Source organism: Nelumbo nucifera, chromosome 3, assembly GCF_055504915.1.
Source record: "Nelumbo nucifera cultivar China Antique chromosome 3, China Antique-T2T, whole genome shotgun sequence".
Lineage (NCBI taxonomy): Eukaryota > Viridiplantae > Streptophyta > Magnoliopsida > Proteales > Nelumbonaceae > Nelumbo > Nelumbo nucifera.
The window spans coordinates 32019737-32038853 of record NC_142651.1 but is presented as its reverse complement, the minus strand read 5'-3'; the positions used below and the strand labels follow the sequence as shown (position 1 = coordinate 32038853).

Genomic DNA, 19117 nt, shown 5'->3' with positions numbered 1-19117 from the left:
AATAAAATTTGTAATCAAAGGAGTTACAAATTTTACTCTCATTCTCATTCTTGTCGTAAAAAAAATCATTTTTTGAAAAATAAGCATTTAGTTCGTAGCAATATTTTCTTATTCTTCCCATTTTTACTCATTTTTTTCATCTTAGAATTTCATTGAGAATTGAACCAAGTGGCATCATTGTTTTAATTCTTGCCGATTCTAAAAAAGAATGGGCAAGAATAAATGAGATGTAGGTGTTTCCGTGTTTGGATATTCATTTCTTGCCGCAGGACTCATTCTTCCCAGAATTTTTTTTTTTCGTTCGAGATCGAGTTCTCTCGACTTGAACTCACTGAACCCTCGTCCCTCTCTTTCTCTCTCTTAAACCCTGTCTGGCTATCTCTCTCTGTACAAGGTTAACCCTCGTCCCTCTCTCTCTCTCTGCTGAGGTATCTCGATCTGTTGAAGTCTCTACAAGGTAAAACTAATCGACTCTCTCTCTGTACAAGGTAACGGTGAGATCGATCTCGATCTGTTGAAGTCCTAAAGCTAAGATCGATCCAAAGAGATCAAACCAAGGTATACTCTCTCTCTCTCTCTCCTTATCTTCTTCTTCTTCTTCTTCTTCTTCTTCTCAAGTTGCGCACAGAAGATGGATTCATCCTCCTCCTCCTCTTCTTCTTCTTCTTCTTCTTCTTCTTACTCTGTTTTTTCCCCTTTTAGGTTGACCACCAATATCATCCCTGTAAGCATTAAAAGAAAGCAGCACCGATTAAGGTATTTGAACAATTTTTGTCCTTTCATTATTTTCCTTATTGGTATTTGTGTGTTCGAATTATTATGGAATTTATACATTTTTTTAAGTATAAATTGTTGCTGTTATTTTCCTTATTGCTTTGCTGTTATTTTTTTAAGTATAAACTTAAGTATAAATTATCGAATTATTTTCCTTATTGCTTTGTTGTTGTAATTATGCAAATAAGTTGTTGTATACAACTTGACTGTGAAAACCGGAGGCCTGAGAGGATATTCTATGCTGATCTTACCTGTCATGTAGAAGTTAAAGCCAATGGCCAAGTAGCAAAATCAACAAAAGAACGAGGAAAAAACAAAGTGAAAATTAGCTACCTTCGCTTCCAACTTCACATTTCGCTGACTCTTATCCATTTTTCTACTCAGAACCAAGCAAAACTCCATGGACCCATAGTCCTCCCATGACTTGTCAATCATCTTAGAGCATCCAATACTTGTTGCATTTTCTTTCTCTAGCTCAGTTAATGCAACTTCTTCCATATCACTCTCAGTATCCAGTAGAATATCTGAATCTTCATCATGTTTCTTGAAACCTTGAGATTTTAACTTGTTGATAGGAGCAACTGAGCTCTTTGAAATTAAAGCCAGGTCTCTAGAATGTTCAAGATCAGATGGTTTTGCTGGGAGGGGTTTAGAATCAAGGAGATTAGCATCATTTATGGGAGTTGAAACCTGAGCAACAGATGGAAGTTCCCCATCTTCCCTAGCACTCTCTATCTCTTCCCTTGACACACCAGATCTCCCATCCACATCAAGGTCTAAAGGGTCAGGAATTTGTCCCATCCACAAATATAAAACGGAATAATACAAAATACAACGTTTTTCATTCTACATATTTGTATTTGTACTCCTTCCAAACGGAGCCTAAAGTATTCCATTTGACATTTAGAAATTCTGATTCATATTTGATTGCAATGCTTTTCTTTTATTTACTTCTTCAAGGGCACGTTGGATGTTTGATACATAAAAATTAGCAACTCTCACAACACACATACACAACATCAGCAACAACTAGTAGATCCCACTTTTTAAATTGTAATTTAATTATTTAATTATTTATCTGAGGCATGTTCATAGATCCCACTTTTTTGGACTTGCTAGTTGGACCTAGACATGTTTCAGATTCTGATTCTTGTGTCTGAGTCCATGCAAAACTGTAGCCAGTGCTTTAACCTTTGGACTGTGTAATGAAGGAAAAAGGAAAGTAACAGGAAATTGCAAGTCTTTGCTTGGTTATACCTGCCTCAGTGCATGGTTGTTGTCATCTTGGGTACTGCCGGGATTAGGTAGTGAAGACAAATGTTTCTAGAGTGGTTGTGCACTGGTTAAAGAACAACAGTCAAGGATTGCAGAAATACCAGAGCAGCTGATGCCAACTTCTCTTGGTTCATTGATCAGCAATTCCATGGCTGATCAAGGAGTATATAGGGATGGATATTTTGGGACAATTATTGGAGTATGTAATGTAAATAGTTAAAAGGAAGGGTTAGATGGCAGATACAAGGCCTAAAAAAGAGGGATGCTTGGCATGTTATTATGTTATCTGTTCTTTTTTATATCTAATAAAGGTTAAAAATTACGAACAAAAAAACTCAAATAGACCAAAAACTAAATTACTGGTGCAGGAACTCATATACAAATAGTTACTGTTTCTCCAAATATTAAAAGAACTCTTAATGTATCCATCAACAAGTTGCTGTTCCTAGTGATGGTTGTGTGTTGGTAGCGGATGGTCCGAAAGGAAAGTTTTAGTTGAGGAATGTTAGTAGTAGTACTGAATTCTCCATTGATGTAGATTGTATCATTATAGAGTTTTCTGAGAGGGAGAAAGAGAGTCTGCCTAAGGAATGATAGATGGTTGTATACAGTACAAAGTCATTTGGTCTAACATTGATTCAAAAGCAGGCAAAAAGTTGGCTTGGTTCTTAGGTGTCAAATACCTCACTGAATCAGTGGTTATTGTGACTCAGAGAAATAAATAAATAAACATGTCATGCAACTCTGTGAACCTACCTAGAGATTGAGTATCTGTTGGTCCATACTTCTATCTTTGAGATGTTTATTGTGACCCAGACAAAATGTGCTTTCTTTTGGCAGCAAGATGGTTAAGCTAGTTGGAACACTTAAAGTGAAGGTGCGAAGGATGTTGGGATAATATATATATATATATATATATATATATATATATATATATTAAGATGGGGAGCATATTCTGAGCTGGACCTACAGTGACTGCAACAGTTCTCAACCAGCAAATCTCTACTCAGGAGATGATCCATTGTCAGCACTTTATCCCTCGCCACAGTCCACAGTTGTATTTATGAGTTATGTGAGAAGTGCATCTCACACCTCTCCTTGGGATGCTTGTATTTTTGTATTTATTGACTTTTACTAATAAAATCTGAAGTTACTTATTGAAAAGAAAAGACTTTCAAATTTGAACAACCTGCTTAAGGCCTACTAAACCACCCTAAGGCATCCTAAGTTGTGGGTTTAGCTTAGGTAGGGTTTGAGTTGGCAAATTGGGCTTTGACCTCAGTCTATGGTCGGGCCCAAGGTCGAAGTCTAGGGATGGGGTGTGTTGTAATTGTATAACCTACTGCCTACTCTTTATGTATTGCATTGACACTATGGCTAGCTGAGGCTATCCATGTTTGTAATTCCTCTTTTTTCATTATTTTAATAAAACTTATGCTGTTACTCATAAAAAATAGTTATTTGATTTTTATATTTTAATTTAAAAATAAATAAACCACATGTGTGAGAAAGGAGAGGAAGAGGTGCTTAACATTGAGGTAAAAGAATTCTTTGCCTTCCTCTTTCCTCTATATAATATAGGTATTGATTAGTTTGCACTCTCTTTGTCCTTGAACTATGTGCTAGGGGTGCTGGTCAGGCATACTGGTTATTGGGGCATGACAAAGTGATAATTCTATCAACACTTTAGACTTACTTCAGAGAAAGAGACCCAACTATTGTCTATTTCTTAATAGATGTGCTTTTTGTAAAGCTGATGGGGAATCTGGCTACCACCTCATGGTCTCTTGTAAGGCTGCTAAAACTGTTTGGGAGTGGGTTTTCTCCCGTTTTTGGTGTTCTTGGTATCCTCCGGAGACTGTCCAAGGTTTGTATTCTCCTTATTTTTTCAGTTGGCCTAGGAAGCGCGGGAAGACTATGTGGAGGTGTATTAGGGCATTGGTATGCTGGTCATTGTGGGAAGAAAGAAACTCCTGCATTTTTTCCGACAAGGAAAGAACATTGGAAGAATTGTTAGATCAAATCCTTTTAAGGGCTGTCCACTGGCTAAAATCTTTGGAGTTGTTTTCAGGTTTTCCTGTGGATGACTTGCTAAGAAACTGGAAAGAGATTGCTTCCATTGCTAGATGCAAGAGGACTCTTTGTCCGTTTTGGTCCCCTCCCCCCTCGGGCTTTATAAAGCTGAATTTTGATCGCAGCAGTGTAAGGAATCCAGGGCCCTCTGGGATTGGAGGAGTCTTCAGGAATGAAGAAGGGATTGTTATTGCTTTATTCTCTGGCCCTATTGGAGAAGGTGACTCTCTTAGGGCTGAGATCCTTGCAGCGCTTGAAGGAATTCGAAGAGCAAAGAAATTAAATATCAGTCGTTTGATCCTGGAAGGTGATTCGAAGGTGGTGGTTAGTTGGTTGAAGACAGAGAACAATGGTTTGTGGAAATTTAACATTGAAAAAAAAACAGTTCTTATGGCTGGGTAGGGACATTGAGATTCAGTACATTTGGGTGAAGAGGAGTGCCAACTCATTTGCGGATGGGTTGGCCAAGCAAGGAGTGAATAGGGAGTCTGTTTTTTGGGCTAGTTTTTAATCTTTTCTCTTTGCATTGCCTTTTTTTCTGTTTTTCGGGAGGTAAGATATTTTATCTCCCCTTTTGTATCCATATTCCCTCTTTTCTTTTAATTTAATGAAGCTGGTGTTATTGATCAAAAAAAAAAAAAAGAGACAACAAGGCAGGTGGAAGAGAAATAAACACTTTAATAAGTAATTATGCCCCTTTCTGCATTTTGATGCAAGTTTATAGAGCATAGGCGAGTTTTGGGCTAGATTGGGTAGATCTGATATTGAGTCACAAAGAAAATACACCAACACAGACCTTATAGAGTGTAGGGTACCAGTTCTATAACTAACCTCTTTATTACTCAGATCTATTGGGTAGGACTTTATGAACCAATCATAACTATCCACATAAAAAATTGAGAAAATAAGCATTATATTTTTCTAACAAATACAATGTAATCTCATATAAATTATAACTGGCATGCTTATTCCGTATTTGGATATTCATAGATGACATCTTTGATCTCTTTCTTTACCTATTCATCAGCTTATTCTGGTAGAAAGCAACAAAGAGCTTTGCAATACTTAGACCACTGCAAACTTAATTTTCACCTTTGCAAATGGCTGATAACCAGGAATTAGGATTCACTTGTAGGCATTGTACCTGAAAATCTACATATCAAGAGTCAAAGGGGGCGACAATTGATGTTTATGAGGCCTGTACTTTCTTGCAGTTTGTCACTGCAACATCACTCTTTCTTGTGCCCAAAACACTTAACTGATTCCATGGTTGCTTTTTTTTATTTTTTTATGAGTAATTAGTTGAAATAATTAAAAGAACAGTGTATATACAATTACAAAGTTCGAGTCTAAATCTTGTCTTCCCGGATAATCCAAATCATTGTTGCTCAAATGCATCTCCACATAATCATTTCCTTTTTCTAAGGAATACTCCAGAAAGATGGATCAAAGAGACCATTAACCTGCATTGGCAAATTCCACCTGCGCCCAAACTACAAAAGCTTCTCAAGTTTTTTTTGTCCATTTTCATATTGTGTTATTGATGTGGGGCCCACATGATTCCATGATATATTTGCCACCGAGTGTTGTATGTAGGGGTGTCAATTGGACTGGATTTTGTCTAATATGATCCAGTCTAATGTGAGTACTTTGTAAATGGACCAAGTCTAATATAATCCAATGAATATTTTGGACCATTTTGGATCGGCCCAATTCAATTCTGGACTGTCCAATCTTTTCAAATTCGTTTTGATTTAGATTGGTTTCAACCCAAATCGGTCCATTGACACATATTCTTATCTTATATCAATGGACCATATATTGGCTTAATCCAACCCAATCCAATATAAATTTTTATTACGGAGGGATCGAATGGTCCAATCCAATCTAATAAATATTTTGGACTGGATTGGTCCAATCCAATATTCTTGTTGGTCTATCCAATCTGTCTAAATTGATTTTGAATTGCATGGGATCCAATCCAAAACTAGTCCATTGACACCCTTATTAGAGGTGTAAATCGGGTTGTGTCGCCCACGGCCTAACACGATGGCACGTGGGTCATGCCAAGCCTGACATGATTGTGGGGGTGACGACATGATCGTGATCAATGAGTCTCATTTTCAAGGCTTGGCCCACGGGCAGCCCGGCCTGCGACACGGCACGGGCCCACACAGGCTTAGGTTGTGGGATGTGCTGGGCCGACCCCCAAGTTATTCTAGGGGAGGGTGACGCGGCACAACCCGCACTTTACGTGGACTTGACACGACACGTTTTACACCTCTAAGCCTTATATTATTATTTTGATTAATAAAAAAAATGAATGAGAATGAAATTTGTTACCAAACAGGTTACAAATTTTACTCTCATTCTTGTTGTAAAAAAAAATCATTTTTTTGGGAAAAAAGCGTTTGGTTCGTAGCAATATTTTCTCATTCTTCCCATTTTTACTCATTTTTTCCATCTTAGAATTTCATCTTGGATAAGAATGAGAAAGAATGAGAGTTGAACCAAACATGGCCTAAGCTTTCTCATTCAGGAGATCAGAAATCAGATTGTTCCTCTCCTCTTCCGTTCAAACATCTCACTAGAGTAGCGGCGAGGGAAGAAAAGAGGTGGTGATCCCTCCTCCCTCCATCAGTCTCTCTCTCTTTCTTCTTCTTCTGCATCTTGTTTCCCTTGTTTTCGCTTTTTCTCAGTCACTGCCACTACAACTCTCGACAATGGCAGTTTAGCTTCCCCATTTTCCTCTTCTCCAATCTTTTTCGTCCATCGTTTCTCTCTCTCCTTTCCTTCCTTGCTTTTCATCATCACCAGCTCGACCTACCTACGGCTTATTTCTCCTGTCGCTTCAACCTGTTGCAGTGAAGGATCTGAAACCAGAGAAGCAAATTTGAACCCGTTAGAAGCGGTGGTTCCTTCAACTCTCCTTTCCCATTCTTCTCCGAGCAAATCATCGTTAACGTCTGAGATATGTTTCAATGGAATTCATCTTGATTCCGGCAAACCTCTATCAACTGAACATTCAGTAGAAGCCATTATTGGTCGAAAGGAAGTAGCTCGTGACAAAAATCGTTTGAAACCCCCCATCCTGTCCATCATATTCAGGCCGACATCCAAATCCAAATCGGGTAACATCTTTTTGTATTTCTTTAATCTCTTTTTTTATTGTTCTTAGATTTTCCCTTGTTCTTATCCATTCTATCTTTGCAATCATTTTTGTCAGGTGACTTGTTTATTGTGCTTAATCATATCTGATTATTGAATTAGAATGTCAATCTCAATGCTGTATTCTTGTTTTTACTTTTAATCGCTCCATTATCTCTTTCTTTCTAGATTATTGATCTGATCTGTTTATGGGACCTCGGTTTGCTCATTATTAGTAATTTCATTCATCTTGATGTTTGCCTGAATCGGACCGAGAAGTTTGAATTTCCTCCTTCTCCCAACCATTCCACTGAGCCCAAAGGTGGGGGTTCTGATATAAAAGGGGTGAAAGAGCAATCTTCCACCCTTTTGCTCAGGCCCCTGCCTCCAAAAGTGGATTTGTTTTTGAGTATGGAAGGGAGTATCTTTTTGAGCTGATGGAAGTATAGGTCTCTGATTTTGATTAAAAATAGAAAAGATAAAAAAGGAAAAAGTAAGAAAATAATAAACAAAATAAATAGGGTAGATTCTTTGTCGGTTTATTTTCAATTTGTTACTTTCCCCATCATTACTATGCTTGGTATTAATTGTGTATTTACGATTGTGTTGTTTGGATCACCATGTGGGCCCCACCTATTGGACCCGAGAGAGGGGTGCTTAACCCCTTCCCTTTTCCATCCAAGTCTTACCCGGACTGGTTAGTCGGTGCCACGGGCATTGGAGTCACTATCTAAACAAAAACTGTTTTTTAAATTAAATCCTGGAGGTCCCATCACCTCCTTTTCATTTACTTGATGGGGGGCAACTCCATTTCCAGTCCAAGCGGAAATGGGTGGTGACTCAATCTCAAACAGTCCAAGATACACTTCCAGTCAACTTTGTCGTAAGCCTTTTCAAGGTCTAGCTTGACTAGAACCGCTGGTTTCCCAAGAGCCTTTCTGTCTTCTACACACTCATTTGCAATTAAAATACTATCCACAATTTGTCTTCCTTTGACAAAAGCAAACTGATTTGGAGAAATCAGATTTTCTAGCACTTCTTTCAATCTTCTTGCTAGAACTTTAGCCAATATTTTATAAACACACCCTACCAAACTTATTGGCCTAAAGTCCTTAACTTCTAAAATTCCCCCTTTCTTTGGGAATAAGCACAGAAAGGTTGAGTTGAAGCCTTTGTTTTTTATGGTTGAGGAGTGGAACCCTCTAAAAAACTTTAGAAGATCTTTCTTAACAATATCCCAACATTTTTGGAAGAAGAATAAAAGGAAACCATCTGGGCCAGGTACCCTGTCTCCATCCATGCTTGCAAGTAGATTATGGGTGTGTCCAGAATTGTCATTACTCTGTGCTGGTAAATGGGTCAGTGGATAAGACAAGGAGATCCACGTTCTCTGTTCCTGTTTACACTGATTGCAAATGTTTTGGGGGAATTGATTCATAGAGTAGATTCAAGGAATCTAATAAGAGGATGGAGAGTAGGAAGGGAGGAGATACCCCTTACCCATTTACAGTTTGCATACTATTCTGTGTGGGTGCAAACTTGACATTAGTGGTACAAGTGTTTGAACAGATGTCAAACTTGAAAGTAAATTTCGAGAAAAGTTGTGTAGTGGGAGTGAATTTGGAAGAAAGGGAGGTTAGGGAATGTGCAAAGACTTTGGGGTGTGTAGTGTTAAGTTGGCCTTTGAGCTATCTAGGGTTACCTTTAGGAGACAATCCTAAAAGAGAAGTCTTTTGGAACCCAGTAGTGGAAAGATTTGAGAAGAGACTCACCTCTTGGAAAAAGGAACTACCATTCTCTTCGTGGAAGGATTACACTCATTAGAGCTACCTTAGCCAATTTACCCCGTTTATTTTTTGTTGGTCTTCAAGATTCCAACAAGGGTGGCTAATAGGTTAGAGAAACTAATGAGAAATTTTCTTTGGGAACCAGGAGGTGAGAAGAGGGACCATAGGGTGGGCTGGGAGATGGTGTGTAGGAGTAAGGAGCAAGGAGGGTTAGGGCTAGTGAATTCAAGGATTTTTTCTAGAAAAGAGAGGAGGGCTGAAGACTTGATAGACCTGATCCATTTCAAGTTAGTACAATGGTTGAAATCCTCAGAGCTGTTTAGAGATTTCACTGTGGATGACTTGCTTAGAAAGAGGGGTGAGATTGCTAATTGTAACCAGGTCAAAACAGACCTGAGATTATCATGGATTCCCCCACCATCTGGCTTCATAAAACCGAACTTTGATGGGAGTAGCAGAGGGAATCCAGGACCCTTAGGTATTGGGGGCGTGTTTAGGGATGAGAATGGGACTTTCTTAGCTTTGTTCTCAGGCCCAATAGGGATGGGGAACTCTCTCAAAGCTGAGATCTGCGCAGCCGTGGAAGGTGTCGAAAAAGCGAAGTAGATGAATATCAGAAGACCCGTAATTGAAGGGGATTCGAAGGTGGTAGTAGGGTGCTGAAAGAAAAGCTGGTCTATGGGGGTATAGAAATGAAAAGAAAAAAATTATGTGGCTAGTCAAGGACATGGAAGTGAAGTTCAGTTGGGTGAAGAGATCTGCTAACCCATTTGCTGATGAGTTAGCAAAGAGTGGGGGTGGGTAGGGAAGCTTTATTTTGGGCTCAGTTGTAATTACAGACTTTGTAAATTTTATCTCCTTGTTTGTACTATATTTACAGTCTAATTAATGAAAATGTTGTTATTGATAAAAAAAAAGAAATTTGCCCAATTAATTCCCCCATACATTCAATGATTCGATTTCCTCATTCTTCCAGATGATAATGATCCCCCCCCCCCAAGGCTCCATAAGAATGGGTATAAGCCCAACTTAAGCCCCTTGATCCCCAAATACCTCTTATCCATTTCCTATTTGGCTCTTTTATTTTAGACTCTTGATCCAACACCAGGTTAGGCTTCTCCTTCCCTAACAAGTTTTTGACAATGTTTCTCTTCCTATCATTGTCCAACCCTATTACATTCCATCTCAGGATCTTCATTATTGTTCTCAAGTATACCCTTATTCCTCTTTCTCATCTACTTCCCCCCTTTCCTTCATTATTGTTCTTCCTTTTTCCCATCTATACCATTTTTACTATATACTTTCAAATCCCTCTGCCTTTTTTCATTCCTTTCCCCTAGTCCACTCTCCTTTCAAATCCCTCTGGCTTTTTTTATTCCTTTCCCCTAGTCCACTCTTCCCACATCTTTTTACCAACTCACCATCCACAACATTAATTCTATGATCTGGATCAATAGGAGTGTCAGTTGGTTTGGTTCCCAATTTCCTACTCTCTCGTAGCAGGTCAAGTACATACTTTCTCCTAAGAAATGAAGATCACATGCTTAAATCTTGCAACCTCAATCCCTATGAAGTATTTGAGTTCATCCACATACACAATCATAATTGACATGAGCATCTCTCTTCTTCACAAAGAGGGTGTGATCAGACTAGGTTTGTGTACCCAAAATGGGTAAGTGCCCCTCTGAACCTATCAAACCAAGCCCTAGGAGATTGTTTCAGGCCATACAATGATTTTTTTAGTTTATACACCTTTCCTTTACCAACATTTCCATATAAACCTGTTGGAATGTCCATATATACCTCCTCCTGCAAATCACCATTGAGGAATGCAGTTTTAACATCAAGCTGAAACAGGGGTCATGAGTAGGTAGCTGCTAGAGACAAGAGGATACAGACTTAACTCAACTTGGCCACCGGTGCAAAGGATTCTAGATAATCAATGCCATAGGTCTGAGTATACCCTTTTGCAACCAACCTTGCCTTGTTACCTCTCTATCCTGCCATTGGCCCTATACTTTACAGTGAACACCCATCTACATCCAACTTTCTCCTTGTCTGGAGGAAGATCAACTATTTCCCAAGTTTGGTTTTTAGCCAAGGCTTTCATCTCTTCTTGCATGGTTGTTTTCCACTCAGGTTTGGAGAGGCCTCGATAACAATCCTGGTATAGACACAGAATCCAGGGAAGAAAGGAAAGCTCGGTAGGAGGGTGATAAGGCATTGTAGGAGAGATGGTGTGAAATGCAATGAGCTGTACACTTTCTCTACCCTTTGCGAAGTGCATTGGGAAGATCAAGGTTAGTGGGATCAGTTGCAACAATGGTGTTAGGTACATGAATGTTATCATTAGGAAAAGTAACAGGCTCAGGCTAAAGGGGAATACTTGGAACTGTATTTGCTGAAGCTAGAGCTTTGGAAGGACTAATGGAGAGTGGTGCGGATTGAGCATGTGTGGAGTCAACCACCGTTTGTCGGCGTTGATATTTCTGTGAGGCTGCCCGTAGTGGCTCAGGTAGTGGAACTGATGGAGGCACAAAGGAAATAGGAAGAGGAACAAACTATGAGTTCTCCTCCCCAAGACTCTAACCCTGAGGAGAATTGCTCAAGAAGAAGGTGGATTCAAAAAAAGTAACATCCATAATGACAAATCTGCTCTCGACACAGGATCATAACAACAATACCCCTTTTGGTTCTGAGCATACCCAAGGAAAACACATTTCTTGGCCTTCAAATCCAATTTCTTGCGGTGGGGGCCAAGAATGTGAACAAAGGCAACACAACCAAAAGCCCTCAGAGGTATGTGAAACATCTCCCCATTTGGTAAAAAAAAAAAAAAGACTGAATGGCACCTTAAATCCCAAAGTTCGTGAAGGAACACAGTTAAATCAAGTGTACGGCTGTAAGAACTGCATCTCCCTAGAAATTGACAAAAATTGAATCACACACCATAAAACTTCTTGCTACTTCCACAATGTGTCTATTTTTTCTCTCTACTACATTTTGTTGCGGTGTATATGCACAACTGCTCTGATGAATTATACCATGCTCCAAAAAATGTGGTCAAGTCCTCAGAATATTCTCTGGCATTATCTGATCTGAAGGCCTTAGTTCTCACTCTAAATCGTGTGAGAACCATTTGGTGGAACTGTCGTACCAAGTCAAGAACCTCATCACGAGACCTCATTAAATATGTCTAAGAATATCGTGTATAATCATCAACAAACAAGAGAAAATAACGATAGCCACCCATGGAAGGAATATGATATGGTCCACATAAATCAGTGTGAACAACATTAAAAGCAAAAGTACTTATTTTATTACTTGGTTTAAAAGGATGCCTACAATGTTTTCCCAACTGACAACTCTCACACTCTAAGGTAGATAACTAGACAGACTTGAATAATTTTGGAAAAAGAAAATTTAATGAACTAAAAGATAGATGCCCCAACCGATTATGCCAGAGCATAATTAGAGGTGTAAAGTGGGTCGTGCGGCCCTCCCCGGTGAAAAATTTGGGGATCTGCTCGGCACGACCCACGACCCGGGCTGGCTGTGGGCCAAGCCGTGTATCGGGCCAAAGCTATTTATTTTAAAAAAATGACAAAAAACTTAAAATTGTAATTTTATATGAGTTGTGTATAAAATTGCTTATATATGCAATAATTAAATAAATTAGTATAATAAAATTAAAAAATATCTTTATTTTATTAATATATTATATACTATATATTATTATATAATTATAATTTATATAATTTATATAACTATATATAAATATATATATAATATAAAATATATATATATGGGTCGGGCTGCGGGCTGGGTTGTGCCGACCCGTGGACCTAAAATCCCAGGCCCAACATGGCCCACATTGTCGTGCCAGGCTATGCCGTGCCACAAGTGGCACGGCCTGATTTACACCTCTAAGCGTAATCTAACTCACCGACTTTGACCCACTACAACTGTTGCTGTTAACATGGTGGCTCTGATGTCTCGGAAGACTCCATTCACCTCACAACCACTCCCAATCATCTTCTTTCACTACAGATCCTGCAAAACACAATTACTAGGAAGGAAAGTCGCTAAACAATTCAATTTTTTTATCAAAGAACTAACAGAAATAGGTTGGTATGAAGTCTAGGGATATGTAAGATAGAAGATAAAGTAATGTCATTGGTCATTCTAATTGTCCCCTTTCCAACAATGGGAATATGTGAACCATCTGTTGTAGAGACTTTGTCTCTAACAGAGCACAACTAATAAGAACTGAAAAGGGTAGGATCATTAGTCATGTGCTCAAATGCTCCTGAGTCTATAATCCAGGGAGGTCCCTCCTTACCTGAAGTGGATGCAAGATTTGCAGTTGCATATGAACTACTTGTATGAGCAAAAGAAGTGGTGTAGTTGGCTCCTGCACTCTGTTGTCCATCTAAAAGGTTAGAACTAGTTGTATCCTTTTTACTCTTAAGTTGTCCAAACCTCTCCAATTCTGATCTTACTGTTGTTGCTACAATGGATTCTCAATCAGTTTGGGAAAGAGGGGCCGGAGAGTCTCCTATAGTGGCCACATTTGCATTTCCCTTGTTGTTCTTGATCCGGGTTGGCATAAGATGTGGATGGAGCTTCCAACATGTCTCTTTGGTATGCTTAGGCTTCTTATGATAATCACACACCAAGTCCTTATCCTCCCTCTTAGTCTCATTGCTCCCTCTATCTCCATTCGGTTTAGGTTTAATTGTACTAACCATAGCCGATTGGTCAATCCCAAGCTGTCTTAGTATGACGTTCCTCCTGCTCTCCTCTCCAGAAACAAAGGCATAGGCTTGAGAGTGTCACACTCTCCCTAAAAAGAATATGCTGCCTAGCAATGTCAAATTCAGGGTTCAGCCCTGCCAAGAATTCAAAAACCCTATTTTTCTCTACCAGTTTCTGATAGGTTATCATTTACACTTTTCCACACCACGGTCTCTAAGTGATCTATCTCAAGCCGAAGGGTTTTCAGCATGGAGAAATACATGGCAAGGGGTTTATCTCCTTGTTTCACATTAATCACCTGATTCCTTAATTGATAGGCTCTGGCTACATTCTACTTCTGAGAATAGGTTTCAGTCACACCATTCCAAATCTCCTTTGCAGTCATAGAAAATTTTTGCCAAGACATCACCATGTAATTCTCTTGTACCCACCGAGAGGAATCTATATTAGGTTTCCTTTCCTCCCCAGTGATGTACCCTAACTTTCCGCGGGCACCAATGGCCATTTTGGCTGATTGTGCCCATTCTAAATAGTTTGTACCATCCAGTTTTATTGTAGTAATGATTCCAGACCCAAAAATATCACTACCACCCCCAACGCCCAGTCCCATGGTACCATTGGATTTCAGCTCGTACTCCAACTCTCCATCTTACTTCAAACAGTTCAACAGTAAGAAATAAAAAAGGTTGAGAGCTTCCAAGAACAATTGAAACTCACACAGGAACAAACTCTTCCGGAAGAAGAAAACCCTATCCAGAGAGAAATCTCTGTCCTCTCAGCGTCTCCCAACAAAGAGAAGAGTGAATTGGCCACTCCAAGAGGTCCAAAAAGCTCCAAAAACCTAACCGCCCCTACAGAAAATCAAAAGAAATCCAATGATACCTGAGCGCCCAAGATCTAGTCACCTTTCTGATGACTAGATCCCACCAAAAAATCCAAGAACTGGGCAAATCTGTAGCAGATCGATCAGCTCTTTATTACTTCATGCAGTCGGCCAATCTAGGGCTGCATGAAAAAGCTTCATGAACCCTAGCTGAAGCTCTAATACCGAGTAGAAATCTGCTGAATTCAAAAATATGAAAGAAAAAGAAAAGTGTAGTTTCTTGAAGAAAGAAGGAAGAGAGAAGAAGAAGATGAAGAGATCTTTGAAAAGAAAGAGAGCTATCTTCTGGCCGCCCCCTTCAGTTAATATTTATATTAGAATTATAAGAGAAGTACAAAGACTACTATGCCCTTATAGGGCGGCAAAACATTAAAAGACACATAAATGACTCAAATAAAAAATAAAATTTGGACTCACATAACTGCTGTGGTCACTACTTCCTATCTAACAATTAACATAAAACAGCAACTCTTAAAATAACACAAAAACTGACTAATCTTCAACATACTTTCAAAGTGGCACATTGGTTAAAGACTTCGGATTTGTTCAAGGACTTCTCCTTTGATGATATTATAAGGAATTGATTTGCAGTGGCAAATTGTTCATCCTCAAGGTCTGTGATTCAGGAAAATTGGGTTCCTCTGGTAAATCAAAGATTTAAACTAAATTTTAATGGATTTTTTCCTAGCAACATGGGTCCTTTGGGCATAGGTGGTGTAATAAGAGATGGAAAGGGAAGAATTGTGGCTTTGTTTTCTGGCCCAGTAGGAGTGGGTGACTCCCCAAGGGCTGGAGATTGGTAAAAACAATTGCATCTTCAACAAATTAAAGTGGAAGGGGACTCAAATTTGGTGATAGGGTGGCTGCAAACAGGTATTATGGGGGCATGGACTCACATGGGTTAGAAGGCCAGCAAATGGTTTGGATGGCTCTCTAGCTAAACAGGGGAGAATTCTTCTGGGCTGAGTTGTAATAGGAAACTTGTTGGGGGTGGAATCCCTAGTATAAGGGATTGGACCTTCATTTTCTTTGAAGCTTAATCCAAATTTAATGAAAGTTGCTGTTTCCTATCAAAAAAAGCAGAATTTTTTTTTTGGGAAAAAAGAAAAGCAGAAATAGTGAAGGCAAGACAACAAAGGAACATTCAAGAGAAACAATGTGTGAAACAAACATCCATGTACAAATGCAATAGAAAAACTACCTTTCTTTAAAGAGTAGGTGCCGCCGTGCCAGAAACAACTTCCTTTCCTTGCCCCCTTGTATCTATCTAGCTGATGGATCTACTGAAAAGTTAGCTGACCTAGAAGTTTATTCAAACCATGGTTACCTGGTTCATTTGGTTAGAATTTGGGTATGCAATTTGTAATTCATTACTCTTAAATAAACCTGTTACATTTGGGGTAGGTATCTAAAATTCATCTTTTGGTTCACCTAGGCTTATCTTCCCCAAATCACCTAGGTTCACCTATATCACCAAGTTGGTAAGAATAGATTAAGGTATTATCATAGGTATACTTTGTAATACCATAGCATTAAGGTGGTATATAAAGGAGAGGACTCATAATAAGTCTCTAATTCTTAACACTAGTATGTTAGGCTTTTTTGGTTTTGCAATAACCAATTTAGTAGTCATCCATTTGATTTGTTAACTTGGGTATTTAAAACTTTACAGGTGATACAGTTCATTGGAAATGGGATTACCTAACATCAATCTGCAGTTATCCTCCACCTTTTATCTTTCAACTCCCCAATAGATTATGAGTCTAAGCCCCTCTAGTTAAGTTAGGATTTCTGCTGTTACCATCTTTCGTAGGAAGATGACTATGCATTTACAAAATTTAGGAACTTGTACCCCGAGGATTTCACCTTTTTGAATAAACATGATGGCTTCACATCTCATGGAAAAGATAATAAAACTGAGATGGGTAGAGTGATGTTTCATTGGTTTTTTTTTTTTTTTTTGCTTAAATTTACACTTTTTTTTCTCTTGTCTAGAGTCATGACTAGCAAAGCTGAAGGTGCTTCCAAGGAACCTATAAATGAGCAGGCAGTGGCAAACATGTATGCCACCATGAGATCTGAAATCAACCAACTTTACTCAAAAATTACAGAACTGGAGATGGAAGTGAGTGAGCATTCTCTGGTGATTGGAGCCATACAGCCACTTGATCCATCTAGACGATGCTATAGGATGATTGGTGGTGTGCTTGTGGAAAGAACAATCAAAGATGTTCTGCCAGCGGTACAGCGCAACAAGGAGGGTCTTGAGGAGGTGATTTCCCGGATGAACGAGGCCTTGGAAAAGAAGAAAAAGGAAATTGCCGAATTTGAGGCAAAATACAAAATTAGGATAAGAAAACCTGACAATGAGGTGAAGGATGATGATAATCGTAAGGAAGGTTCTTCTCAAGGAGTACTTGTGGGTCCTGCAAGCACAAAGAATGAATAAGAGCAGATATGCAGACCTTTTGTTTATTTATGGTTAATTGAATTTTGTTCTATGCAATTTTCCCTTGATATGATTGTGGTATTAAAGGTGTTCAAGAAATACTGTCGTAATGATTAGGGTTTAACCAGTGGATCATGAATTTGAGAGACTGCATTTCATATTTTATAATGCTGAAAACATGTTGGGCTAGCAGTTTCACATCAATGCCTCCCCTTTAATTTACAACAGGTAAACAACCCTTTTAAGCTATATTGGGGTTGGGATCGGGTTTATATACCAATTCGTGCGAGCGAGCGAGAGAGAGAGATCTGCTACTTGTATTTGTATGTTATATTGTTATCATTCATGAGAGATGTTCCCACTTCCCAATTGTATGGTTGTAGCGTCTTGTGGGTAGTGTATGTAGCGTGCTGGAGAGCAAGATCCATTCTCATTTGAAAAATGTTATACCAAATGATGAGGGACGATCTCCCCTCTAATTACATCTTGACGTGTGGTTTTATGGCAATTTGCTATCAGACGTGGTAGGAACGCACTAAGATGGCAGTTTGGGCCTCTATCGGGCAGCTCGAGTTGTAATGCCCGAATAACCTGGAACAGATCCAGGAATGTACTCTCGACCTGGTCACCCAATGGTTTCCAGTTACCATCAACATGGTCTGCCCAACCTGAGTTACCACTGACTTGAGAGATATCTCTGACCTCAGTCTACCTCCGACCTGCAAGGCAATCTTCCCCTTGTCAAGTTAGCATGGGAGGATTGATTAGTACCTCCTTATGCGAACGTGGGGTCACCTGGTCACCTGGCGGTGCTAGAAACCCACTTCCCCACTTCGATGGGAAGTGGATACAAGATGCGTGCCCCGTGAAAGGCAGACATGCCACCATCAGCAGCCCAGGCATGCTCAATAAGGCTGGCTGCTTAGCTTGAGGGCACCTCATACTCTCTGATTCCTGGGGCCCTCTAACTTACTATGTTTGCAGCTCCCATTACCAGAGTCCACACTCGAATTCAAGGAATCATTGCCAGTGAAAATCACGACTTTTGATCTTCATCACCAAGGGCGTTGCACAGAGATTATAGGTCTGTATGTAATAGGGGACTGTTAGTCCTTGATATTAACTTATCCATCTAATGTAGATTTGCATTTGTATTATGTGCATGGGAAACATGTGATATTATTGCCCTGTAAACGCATAACTTATTATCCATAAAACGAGAGATCATCATTATTTTTCTCCTTTCTTTACTTCTTTATAATATTAATGGCTCTGTTCCCTTAGATTTGATTTCTATTTTCTGTGGAACCAAAACATTCTACATCTTTTCATTGTTCGCTTTACCAATATCTTTATATTCTAGCAAACCTGGCCATACTATTTGCTCATGGAGAAGTTGTAGTCATTAGTGTATGTATGTATATATATATGCAACGTGAAATTTGATGAAATATGAAATCTAACTGATTTCGATCGGCACTGGAGGCAATATGAAATCAACAGACTAAAAACCTAACTTATCCAATCCAATTTCGGTGGGGTTGGATAGAAGCTTTTAGAAATTGGTTTGGGGATCAATAAAAAATGATATGGAAATTCATGTTCAACCTAATATAGGTTAGGTTAGGGTTGAAACTTGAAATCAACAGTGAATTTTGATGAATACCAGCTGATTGGTTTACATTTTTACCACATGGTTGATTGGTTGTAAATGAAGTTCAAAATATCAATATCGTGCATTATATCAGACTTATGAGTAAACGTGGAATGGAATGTCACAAATCACAACACTTTAAATATGCATGGATAGTACAATTCGGACCTCAATGCCCATGAGAATAAAATAGAGAGAATAGGTTTAAAGTACAGTTCAGCCCAGGGTCAGAATTTATAGGTTTAAAGTATAGTTGGGGTGGGTGCCAACTTGGAATTGATGCCAATTTACAGGCGGACATTAATGTATAGTGTAGA

At 39.1% G+C, this 19117-nt stretch overlaps 1 protein-coding gene across 1 annotated transcript; it reads left to right on the top strand.

Moving 5' to 3' along the window:
• The first annotated feature begins 231 nt into the window (after positions 1-231).
• On the top strand, positions 232-17350 carry PDF2 (prefoldin 2). Its single transcript, XM_010250181.3, has 3 exons — positions 232-558; positions 703-756; positions 16693-17350. Exon 3 carries the CDS (start codon positions 16697-16699, stop codon positions 17144-17146), a length of 450 nt encoding a protein of 149 aa, XP_010248483.1. The 5' UTR covers positions 232-558; positions 703-756; positions 16693-16696; the 3' UTR covers positions 17147-17350.
• The last annotated feature ends 1767 nt before the right edge of the window (positions 17351-19117 follow it).

Bases quoted from the DNA above. Each gene is read 5' to 3' on its own strand.
- PDF2 (XM_010250181.3), top strand. From the start codon at position 16,697: ATGACTAGCAAAGCTGAAGGTGCTTCCAAGGAACCTATAAATGAGCAG.